This window comes from Protobothrops mucrosquamatus, unplaced genomic scaffold (genome assembly GCF_001527695.2).
Source record: "Protobothrops mucrosquamatus isolate PMUCROS unplaced genomic scaffold, P.Mucros_1.0 scaffold226, whole genome shotgun sequence".
NCBI lineage: Eukaryota > Metazoa > Chordata > Lepidosauria > Squamata > Viperidae > Protobothrops > Protobothrops mucrosquamatus.
Genome location: NW_015386577.1, coordinates 865,132 through 877,442, shown reverse-complemented (window position 1 = coordinate 877,442; position 12,311 = coordinate 865,132). Strand labels below are relative to the sequence as shown.

Below are 12,311 nucleotides of genomic sequence, written 5' to 3'. Positions count from 1 at the left end.
AGGACTGGCCTAGGGGTATTTTAAATTGGTTTTAACTAAATTTTAGTAGAAGCGGCCTATTTAAATATTTATTTTTAATTATTCTCTTAAATTTTGTATTTTGTATTTGTATCAAACTGTTTTTAAACTGGCTGTAAGCCGCCCTGAGTCCTCCGGGAGAAGGGCGGGGTATAAATATAATAAATCAAATCAAATCAAAGCCTCTAAACATGCATAAGTCGACTCTAGATCATTTTTTTTCAAACTTGGCAAATTTAAGATGTGTGGACTTCAATTCCCCAGCCAAGTTGCCAAGTTTGAAAAACACTAGTTTGGAAAACACTGATCTAGATTGTTTTAGTTCATGAGTAAGAATAAAGTAGCCTAGAAAGATTTAAACCAAGCTGGATTTAAGCAATCCAAATATTAATGTTCACAAATCCTCCATTTGCAATTAATCAATTTGGTCTTTCCTATAAGTCTAGGTCTGAAAAGTATAATAATTTAGATGCATATCAATTATATAAACATTCTAGGCTTCATTAATTCTGTGCTTTTGCACTAAGACAAGTTGTAAAAGTTATATATGCTTATAAGAATTCTGTAATAAAATATATGAATTCTTGGTTATTTATGTTTAAATTTTATTTATACATATAGAAGCTGTATTTCTCCATAAAATATAGTAATGTATTGAGAACTGATAACTAATTCTTTTAGCCTATAATATTAAATTCAACTGCATCAATTTGACATAGAAAATACTGCCAAACAGTTCCCATCTAATAATACTTTTAATTGCTCCTGTTTTTCCCCAAATTCTTATCCAGATGCTGTAGCATTTAGATCCATTGCTATTGAAAAAAGACTACAATACTAACCTTATTTTCTGTGAAGGTAAATTTATGAATTCAGCAACATGCACCAGATAATATGGGGTGAAATGTTATTTAGTCTAATAATTTGCAGACTTAATTAAGTTTACGTGTTCTATAAAAGATTTATTTCTATTTGTGCTATTTATTTGCCCATAAATATAACTTATTTTTATACCAAATGGACATTCTAACAATTGTCTCAAAACTGAATCATTGACATTTCCACTTACTTAAGATCACTGCATTTTCTACATTTACCCAAATATCCTCTATTATATGTGTTAACAACAGTCCCATCTTATCTGGATGCTGTTTCAGTAAGACATATAAAGCTGAATTTTATTAGAAAGATGTTTTCAAGTTGAGCTGAACTCCTACTAACTATATAAATATAATCATTGTGCTTCACATATAACAATTAAAAGGCATTTACAGACAAATGCATTAAATGTGGTAAGCAGAAAAGCCATATGATTAAAAAAACCTAAAAATCCCATCAATTGAGTCTATATTATGGCTTCAAAGATAGAAAATAAATCCAAGACACTCAAGGACAGAATGTCCTTAACAAAGTGAAACAGTATGTCTTCATTTGTGGTTAAATACTTAGTGTACCTCCAGGAAATTAATAACAAACTCAGATCTAACACACATTTATATGGAAATACAGGAGACTAACATACCGGAGATCCTAGCCTCAGGTGTTCAGCATAGTTATGGAATAGTTTGGAATCTCATTATTTACTGTTTTCACAAACAATTGTACTATGATCTTTACTATTTCTGATTTCACATTTTTTGCAGTCTTTGTTAATAGAAGTCAAATCACAGAAACTGGGAAGCATATTTAAAATGATTAAAATTATCCACATGAACCAATATCAATTTTTAATTCTTAGAATATTTAGTTACACCAATTTAAAAAGTTTATCTTTATAGCTCTGGGCCATGTTTAGTTATTTTCTGAGTTCAAATTCCCCTCCACAGGCTGCAGCTGGTATGAAATAATGTTTCCAATCCATAAACAAATTTTATTCATATGAAATGATGAACTTTACAAATCATAAGAGAGTTCTTCCCTTATTTTACAATACTATATCTTATCTGTATCCAATCAAAATTAAGGTCATCCAAAGCAACATTTTTACATATGTAGAGATAAATAGGAAGACAGAAGAATATCCATCAAGTTTGTAGTTTGACACAAAGCTGAAGGGGAATGAATGGTACATTAGAATACCAGCTCAAGGCTCAAAATATGAACAGTGGACTCCATCCAATAAAATGCTGTTCAAAGAAATGAAATGCAGGATGCTGCACTTAGGTAGGAAAAAATGGATACATTGATCCAAACCAGGTATCTGAATCAGAAGAAGCACTCGCGAAAATGATCTGGATATTCTGGTAAACATCACATTATACCACATTAAGCATGAGTTAGCCAGCAATGTGTGGCAGCTGCCAAAAGAGCTAACACTATTTTAGGCTACCCCTAAAGCAGGAGTGTCAAACTGCCGGCCACATCATGAAGAAACCGCTCCCACCCCATTGCCAGCAATGGGGAAAAAGGTCTGATATGTCTCGCAATGTCACATGACGTCACAAGTTTGACATGTCTGCCCTAAAGCATTGGAACTATAAACAAGTGTGTCCTACAAGATCTAGTGGGTTGGGACAATTCTGAAGCAAGCAGTCCTGCAAATATGCTAAGCCATAAGAGTTTTAAAGGTAAATCCCAGCACCTTAAAATGTACCCAAAAAACACATTAGCAATTATGGCAGGACTCAGAAAATCAGTGTTCTGGGCTTCCATTGCTATAAAGCAGGGGTGTCAAACTCGCAACATCATGTGACGTGTCGTGACTTATGACCCATTGCCGGCAATGGAGTGGGCGCGGTTTCACTATGATGCATCTGGCCCGCGAGCCGGCAGTTTGACACCCCTGCTATAAAGTATGCTGACTGCTGCATTGTGAACAGATGCACTTTCCAATTAATATTTATGGGCAGCCCCAAATAAAGCACACTATAATAGTCCAACCAAGTGGAAACAAGGTGTATGTTACTGTAGCGAGATTCTCCTGCATCAGATAAGGTTATAATTGGAGCAGCAGCTGAAATTTCAGCAAAGCCGTTCTAGTCATCAACTCCACCTGCTTCTATAGCAGAGACCAGGAAGACTCTCAAATCACAAACCTGCTCCTTCATAGGTAGCATCTGCACACCCAGAGATCATACTGGCATCTACAGAAACCCCAATGTAATAATAGTAATTTTGTCTTACTTGGGTTCAATTGAATCTTACTCTCATGCAGACCTTCATAGTTTGCAGGTACAGGGACAGATTGTCAACAGCATATTTCCTGCAGCCTGGAATAGTGATATAAAGCCCTTCAGGGCTTGGGACCAGGTTATCTGAGGGACCGTCTCTTGCCGGTCATATCCACCCAACCCACTAGAGCAGAGAGGCAAGGAATGTTGCGGGTCCTGTCCCCCGCGGGACCAGAAGAAGAGCCTTTTCCGTGGTGGCTTCCTCCCTCCGGAACACTCTCTCCAGAAATTACACTGCCCCCCACTTTGATACTCTTTTGTAAGACCCTGAAGAAGTGGTTTTACCAACAGGTCTGGGGAACCCAGAGAGAGATGAAGCCCATTAAATGGTTGATTTGAGTATGTATTGTCGCCGAGAGGGTGTGTGTGTGTTATTGTTTTATTATTGTTTTATTTTTATTTATTTTTTTACATTGTGTTTTCATTATCTGTAAACTGCCAAGAATCGCTGTGAGCAAGTAGGCAGCTATATACATTATCATAAATAAGTAAATAAATAAATAAATTTCAGTGCTATAAGCATACTAATGATACCACGTTCCATGACATCAGATGATCTCCCCCACAGGCTTCATAAACACATTAAAGAGCAAGGGAGAGAGAACAAAACCTTATGCCACATATCCGAAGCCCTCTTTTCCTCCTGGCTGAAACTGCCTATTTAGGAAGAAATGGATCCACTTCAAAAGTATCTCCAGTTCCTATTATATAGCTTTTGACTAGATTTTTTATTATTCTTATTTATGTATTATAATTTATATGTTATATACATTTTTTATATTTATTTTTATTATTGTATAATAGAGTTAAAGTATGTTAATATTTGATTGTATTATGTTTGGGTAGTATTATTTAGATATGTGATGATATGTGCTTATCCCTGTACTCAGTTCTGGGAAGTCCGGGGGGGGAAGGGGGGGATGAGGGGGGTAGAGATATGCAAAATTTGGTGTATTAATATGTTATAGAATAATGTATTTTTTTTTAAAGAGGAGGTGCTCGATTAGCACCCCCAAACTGCATCCGAAGGATGAGGAAAGGAAGGAGGTGGGATGTGTAGGGTAGTTGAAAGAGAGGAGGAGAGGTGTAGGTAGGAGGGGAGGAGAGAAGTAGGTAGGAAGGGTGAAAGAGAGGGCGGATGCAGGGGGGGGGCTGCCGAGCACCTCTGAAAATATTATTTTATGGTTATGTTTAATATGTTTTTTTTAATTAACGTACACCATATTTGTATTTAGAATTTGTTTATTTGAAAATTAATAAAAATTTGAAAGAAAAAAAAAGTATCTCCAGTTCCAAGCTCCGCCTTGTACCAGGCCCTGAAGTCTGATTTAAAAAGGTCCAAGTTATCTGTATCATCTAGGGTGCTGCAAAGTTGGTCCATTACCCATCTCAACAATCTTCCTTATAAAGGGGAGGTTGGAGACTGGATATTGAGTATGCAGAGTTTATAGGTAGTGATTACTTAAAAAGATTTGATGGCAATTTCTGCATACTTCAGAAAACCAGAAATGATAACAGGCAAAGGAAACAGACATTTTTTTTAAAAAAAATGCTCTTGAGTAGACCTTGATTCCTTATGAACATTAAGAGTCTTGCCATCAACCTTCTTCTGGCATTGTGACGTCCCAGTCTTGGCATCCCTAGGCAATCCCCTATTGAAGTACTAATCAGGGCTGCCTTGCTGAACGTAATTCAATCTAAATTGGCTATGCACTGCCACCTGCTGAGGCAGAACAGATATACCCCTTTATAAAAGCATCCATCTGAAGAAGCAAATAAGCTTAGACAGAACTTTGCACAGTTTAGGTCTATCAAATCCTAATCAATGAGATACACTTTTTTCCTTTCCTTGAAGATGTATGCTACACTTTTCAACCTAGAAAAGTTATTGCCCACATTTAAAACTAAGAAATACCTTTAGAAAAAGCATAGTAACCGATTACAGACATCACAGGGAGCAATAAATGGACAATTTAGCACAATTCTCTTTGCACTAACTGTATTATTAAATTGGATGCAAAACAAATACTGTAGCATGTTTGCCTACAGTACAAACCAAATGGATAGAGCAAAAGCCAGAAGACTGCATCACACAGAGAAACACAATAAATTGCAATTTTGTATCGTTAACGTTTTTGTGATACTGCAGTTCTATTAGTGTTCTGTTGATGCGCATTTCACAGAACACCACAGTCTAAGACAAAGCACATGCATTGTGTACCAGAGATCTAAGGTTTACTCCCAGCATTTTATGATAAAATTAGAAAAGTCCTAAGACTCTTCTGCCAGTTAGTGTCAATTATATTACACTGAACTTAAAAGATCCAACAATCAGACTCAGTATAAAGCAAATGGGGATGTGAACAGAATACATGATTTCCAGTAGGTTACAGACCAAACCAGGTAAGTGGAGGTAGGAAACACTGGGAAGATGCTGGGTAGACCTGCTGCATAGACCTGATTGTGGTCCTTGGCTTTAAGCATAGCATATCCAATGAGTCCATCCATTTTAGTTTTACCAGGCCTTCCTTTCCCTAGATGCCCTCCCATCTCTGTATCAGCTGCAGCATGAAGGATTTTGAAAGGAAGCCACGAATATTGGCTGGTGTGTTAGAGCCCAGGCCATGCAAAGAATGGAAATAATAATAATAATAATAATAATAATAATAATAATAATAATAATAATAATAACAACAACAACAACAACAACAACAACAACAACAACAACAACAATAATAGTTGGAAGAGACCTTGGAGGTCATCTAGTCCAACCCCCTGCTCAGGCAGGTAACCTTATACCATTTCGGACAAATGGTTGTCCAGTTTCTTCTTAAAAACTTCCAGTGTTGGAGCATTCACCGCTTCTGGAGGCAGGTTGTTCCACTGGTTAATTGTTCTAACTGTCAGGAAGTTTCTCCTTAGTTCTAGGTTGCTTCTCTCTTTGGTTTGTTTCCATCCGGTGCTTCTTGTCCTGCCTTCCGGCGCTTTGGAGAATAGCTTGACTCCCTCTTCTTTGTGGCAGCCCCTGAGATATTGGAACACTGCTATCCTGTCCCCCCTCGTCCTCCTCTTCATTAAACTAGACATACCCAATTCCATCAAGTGACAAGTGGTCCTGAGCCATTCTTTAGTGTCAGGATTCTCCAGATTTTGTCTCAACAAAACTTCAGAACCAAAATGTTTCAGCTTTTAGCTCTGTCAAACCACAGCCCACCTTGAATATTTTGGCAGATCTTCTAAGACACAATGTTTCAAGTTTGAAGTAAAATACATTTTGTGCATACTGCTACGCAGATGCATTTAAATATTTCTAATTTGGAAATTCTAGTAGTGAAATGTATATGCTCTAGCAATGTTATGGGATGTGCACGCAATATTAGCAAGTTCCTTATTTTGCATTAGGCATGCTAACAGACTCAATAAAAAAAGCCGGCTGGAAACACTAAGTTTTACTGACCATTCTAAATTCAAGTAAGCTTGGAGCTGGACAGATTTCCCTGGAGGGCAGGAAGGGGGGGCATGGCAGGAACTAAAAATATTTGTCTTCAAGGTCCCTGAAAGTAACATTCCCTCAATGAAAGCATCTGAAAAAAGCCTCTTCTACCTGATCTTATGAGATGAACAGAAACAAATGTGGTCCTGAAGATATCCAAGCTCAGAGCCATGAAGGACTTTAAAGATGACAACCAGCATTTTGAATGGCACAGGACCAGTTGTCATTTCCAAGTAGCCTTCAAGAACAGCCCACACATATGCAGCATATTATACTAGCCAAAATGGGAGGTGACTAAAGCAAGCAAATGCATGTGAAAACGTTCCTTTTGTCCCAGCTTAGACTCTTCAAAGTTATCCATCCACTCTCATAGATGATTACAGCTCTTGATTATCTGCGATAGGCAATGTACATATCGTTAGAGAAATATATATATATAAAACTTACACTGGTCACTCGACGGTAGATCTGTGCAGCATTTTGACATTCAGAATAAGGGTATTCAGATGTAGCCATCTCAAGCATACACATCCCAAAAGCATATACATCAACGGACTCATCGTATTTCTCTTCATACATCTCGGGTGCCATGAACTCTGGGGTACCTTAAATTTAAAAGAACGATTCAGACTCTAAATGTCTCAAAGCGAGCAGAGGCTGCTGGCCTTACTCACCGCAGAAGGGAGCAGACGGGGACCTGTGAGGAAAGAAGAAGTGGAGGCAAAAAAGAAAAGGGAGAAAACCCTCAGTCATTCTTTTTCATCAATGAATCCCATAGGTCTTCCATTGCAAGGTCTTTGCAAGAAGTGAAGAATGGTAAGTATTTATGATTTTACCATTTATATCGACATTACGATTCAAATTGAATTAGGAATATAAAAAAAAAAGAGGTTTTAGTAATAGAGCATGATTGTTGAGTCCTAGATTGAAAATAAATGGAGAAAAATAAAAGTAAGAGACTAGTTAGGCTGAAAACCAAATACGTGTTAGCCACACTTACCTTCCCTCCCACTGAGAAAGGAGGTGCAATGTTTGTTTCAGCATACCTGCCTGCTCTCTGCTGTAAAGAATTAATGTTGATTAGAGTCCACAGCTAGTCTCTGACCTGTAATGCTCCATTTATTTATTTTTTAACAGTGTCACTTTAAACAAAGCCTTGCAGTGAAAAACCTGTCTCTGAATAAAGCCTTCTTAAAAATGGATTTTTAAAATTTTCTGCAAAGGCCACTCACCAGAGCCCTTTTCACATACTTACCATTTCACCTGCAGTACATTTAATAGGCCTACTACAGATACAGGAAATAGTGAGGGAAATCCTATAGGCAAAAATACTCAGAAATATAAAGAGATTGAGTTATAGACACAGAGTGTGTGATTAACAAATCCTGAATCAAAAAACAATTTGCAGGAGATGCATTATCCCTGAAGTATGAAATGAATGCAGTTTCTCATATGGTAGAAAACTATACTATGTAATCAGAGATATTTAAAGCCAGAAATATTTACAATAAGGAAAGAATTATTTCCTGCAGGCAAACCAGATTTTATGCAAATTTACAGACTAACTTTTAAATCGCTATCCACCCTCCCATGGTTCGATAATTAGTATCTAAGTCTTAATTGAAAGTCAGCATACTAACACAACTGTTAACAAAAACTGATAATATGGTAAATTACCAATTGAAAGTTGAACACAACACATGGAAAGGAGAATGTTATGTTCAGGAAACTGGTCATTTCCACATTTTTTTTTTTACCATTAATGTTTAATGTTTCTAGACTGGCTGGAAAGCAGGAAATGTTTCATTGTGACAAGGACAAGATATCTGCAAATAGAAACTGTACCCTTAAAATCAGTTTTAAGGGATCTAAAACAAGAACTGCATTCTTAAAAACACGCAAGCGCAGACTAAAAAGGACAATCTTCTCCCTTGTTAGCCTGCTTCCTTCACACAGAAAATAGCAGAACAGAGCCGTTAAAACCAGTTCTATGGCAATAAAATATCTGGCAAATCCAAAGTAAATGTAAAACCCCAGAAACTGACGGTTAGATGGTAAGATTGCTTAAAAAAAAAAAGAAGTTGTGTCACCCTTTTGTGTTTCCCATTATTTTCCACTTGCAACAGATATTTAACTAGAGTGCATATATTATGGTTTTAGCAAGAGTGTTCTGCTAATTGTAACAATCTATGGTATCAGCACTCTTCCAGCAATATACCCAAAAACCAAATATGCATAATGTATGTACAAGGTCTATTACATCAGAGACTTTACAGCTGAAATATGGAAAAAGCTCAGAAGCCAGCTTATTTTGTTTTATTAAGAGTTTCAAATGAGATCTGCTAGAACAGAACTGGAACTTACCTATCACACTTTTGGCAAAAGAAGCTCGTTTTAAAGTTGCCAAGCCCAAATCTCCTATCTTGACTGATCCTGTGGGGCCAGTGATAAAGATGTTGTCACACTTCAAATCACGATGGATAATGGGAGGAGTGCGTGTGTGCAAGAACTGTAAACCCTTGAGTATTTGCCGGCACCAGCTTCGTAGCACTTTAATTTTCATCACTTTAAATCTTTTTAAATATCTAGGAGAGAACAGCCCAAATAAAAGTAAGCTTCATCTTGAAACTCATACAATAACATTATAAATATTTAACAAACAGGATATTAAAAAACAGTCTCTCATGTCCAATGAACCGACCATTAGGGAACACTGGCCAAAGATGAGAAGTACTCAAATACTTTTTATTTTTTGGAAGGTTAAAAAAAGGTGCTAAGTAGTTCGAAGCAACAGGGATTAGAAATATTAAATCTCTTTGGACATTTGAGAGAAAATATTTTTAATTACTATATACTATTTGGGGCCATTGTGTACATTATATATAAATAGAATAGATTTGTTTTTTTAAAAAAAAATAAAGCCATTAGAGTTTTTCAATCATAGAGTATGCCATCATAGTAACACAGCATCTCATTTAAAATATGTATTTGTTTTATTTTTAGCAATTAAATTTGGAGTAAAAATAATGCTTATAGTTATCATATTATCTTTGTATGCTCTATTTTTACAAAAAATCAGTAGAGATGCTGGCTTAGGAAAAAAAATACAACAGAGAAGTCATCAGTGGGGCTCAAGCTTTTACAAAAACAGAACTGGCAATTGTTTTGAAGAGCCGAGTATGGAAGTAAAATTGCCAACAGTTTAGTACAATTTTCTATGATAGGTCTTGCAGAATGTAAGATTTACTGAATTATATATCAGTGGAAAACACTGAAGGAAAAAACTCAGTTTGATAATACTCCTGAGAACAACTAGGAATAATAAAAAGTATAGAAGGAATAAAAGCAGTACTATTATATACAGTATGTCAGTTATTGACCACCCAATCAAGGGAAAGATGAAATTGTCCAAAAACAAAGTCCTGATCTTTCAGTGGCTTGAAGAGGAAAGAAAAACTCCACTGGAATCCGTCAAAGATGAATTCCGCCAAGCATGAGCCTTCTAGCAAATTCTTGACTTGTCTTGCTGACAATGTTTTCTTTGATGGGTCCTTGGTGCTCTCTGAGCTTGTTTTCTTGCAGACATTTCATTACTCAAACTAGGTAACATCATCAGTGCTAGTGGCACTATTAGCTAGTTTGGGTAATGAAACGTCTGCAAGTAAACAAGCAAGCTCAGAGAGCTACAAATATTTTCCTTAATTTTTTCTTTCAAAGGTGAAGAATAATACAATAAGATCAGCAATTCTTGAGTTGATGTTAAGTAATAAGTAGTATTACTATAACTGTGTGTAGTACTATAACTGTGCCTCAAAAATCCCAATGAACACTAGGTGACAGAACCCCCTCCCTCTATAAAATTTAGAAGTCATTCAGAATTTTCCAGGACAGATACACTAGCTTCACAACAAGGAATTGGAAGTAGCAGGAAAAGCAGGGGAAAGTAACCACACATAATGATGGATTTCCTCTCACAATAAGCCAAGGATTAGTGAAACATGTTCAGAATAAAAGAAAGAAAAAAGAATCAGCTGCTCAGTAAATTTAGCAAAGGATAACAATTATTTAATTCCTGCTTCAGCTCAATATTCACTAAAAGGAAAATACCCATTACACACAAACATTCCTGAAAGGACAGAAATGAGATTGAAAATCAAAATAAATATGGTCAAGGAATTCTGAATGAGTTTAAGACAACAGAACTAGATGAATTGCATAGGAAGATGCAGGTTCTACGTGCAATTCAAGGTCTGGTTATCACCTATAAAGCTCTTCATTGCAAAGAGCCTGGCTAACTGAAGGACTGTTTCTCACCAATTATTCCTTCCTATCTGGTGGGGGTGCACCCTGGTTTTCCTGTCAATTAAACAAGACCCAGAAAATGTGTATATCACTGCAAAAATTAATAGAGCTCCCATCCTAATGACATTCAGAAAATCATTAAAAACATGGTTTTTCTCACAGGCCTGGGGATAAGATGGTTGTCCTTTTTTTTTTNAAGGACTGTTTCTCACCAATTATTCCTTCCTATCTGGTGGGGGTGCACCCTGGTTTTCCTGTCAATTAAACAAGACCCAGAAAATGTGTATATCACTGCAAAAATTAATAGAGCTCCCATCCTAATGACATTCAGAAAATCATTAAAAACATGGTTTTTCTCACAGGCCTGGGGATAAGATGGTTGTCCTTTTTTTTTTTGTTAGTTATGTTGTCTGTTCAAAATTTATTCTGTATTATTTGCTTTTCTTTTTTAATTGTAAAGCACTTGGAGTCATTAAGGAATCTCGTAGCCTTAAACTTGAAATAATTACATACATATTTACATATATACATAAAGAAACAAACAAACAAAACTGCCTTTGTTAAACGTTCAGAAGTCTCCAATGGGTAGTAGATGGGGAAAACATTTGAGCATGTGAAGGCTTTTAAATAGTTAGTTGTGATCTTTCAAGACACAGAGTCATAGAATAGACATAATGATTCTGTGGTCTTGGCAGGTTCAAAGAAGCACTTCAGCCATTTTAAAAGGTGCTTTTGTCCGCACTAAAAGTGGTAAATGTATCTGTGGCTTTAAAAGGACTTATAAATGGCATGGGGCCAGGCTCTTTGCAGGATTATCAGTCCCCACTGTCTCTGACCAACCCATCAGGTCTAGCAGAGAGGGCGTGCTCCATGTCCCATCACCAAACAATGCAATCTCATTAGTCCCTGGAGTCAAGCCTACTCTTTGGCTTTGCCAGGCATGTAAAAAAAACATTCCTCCAGAGATCCTGATGGCCCCAACCTTGTTAGCCCTTCATAAGATTCTGAAGATCTGGTTGGTTCCTGGGTATTAAGGTGAAATGTAATTATTCATACTCAAATAAAACAAACTAGGAGTTATATTCAGTGTATGCACTCAAAATTTCTGAATTGTTTTAGGATGAAAAATTAAAATAAAACCAGTTTTGCTTTGAAAAGTAATATATTTTCTAAAGTATGCTCCTTTTATAATTTTTCAGGCATGTTGCAACTTGCTTATTTTCTTTTTAATTAAAGGAATCTACCTAAAATTAAAAAGGGAGGGTAATGGTAGAAAGCCTGCCAGGTAGCAATAAAAGAACCTGTAGATTCACCACACTGTCCATCCC

General features: G+C 36.5%; 1 protein-coding gene across 1 annotated transcript in view; it reads right to left on the bottom strand.

Annotated features, from left to right (window-relative positions):
* Window positions 1-12,311, bottom strand: part of WNK1 (WNK lysine deficient protein kinase 1) — a 129,772-nt gene that overhangs the window by 68,336 nt on the left and 49,125 nt on the right. The window contains exons 3-4 of the mRNA XM_029283779.1: window positions 9,046-9,266; window positions 7,129-7,286 (exon numbers count right to left, since the gene is read on the bottom strand). Of these exons, the coding sequence (XP_029139612.1) occupies window positions 7,129-7,286; window positions 9,046-9,266 (379 nt within the window). The remainder of the gene's footprint in view (window positions 1-7,128; window positions 7,287-9,045; window positions 9,267-12,311) is intronic.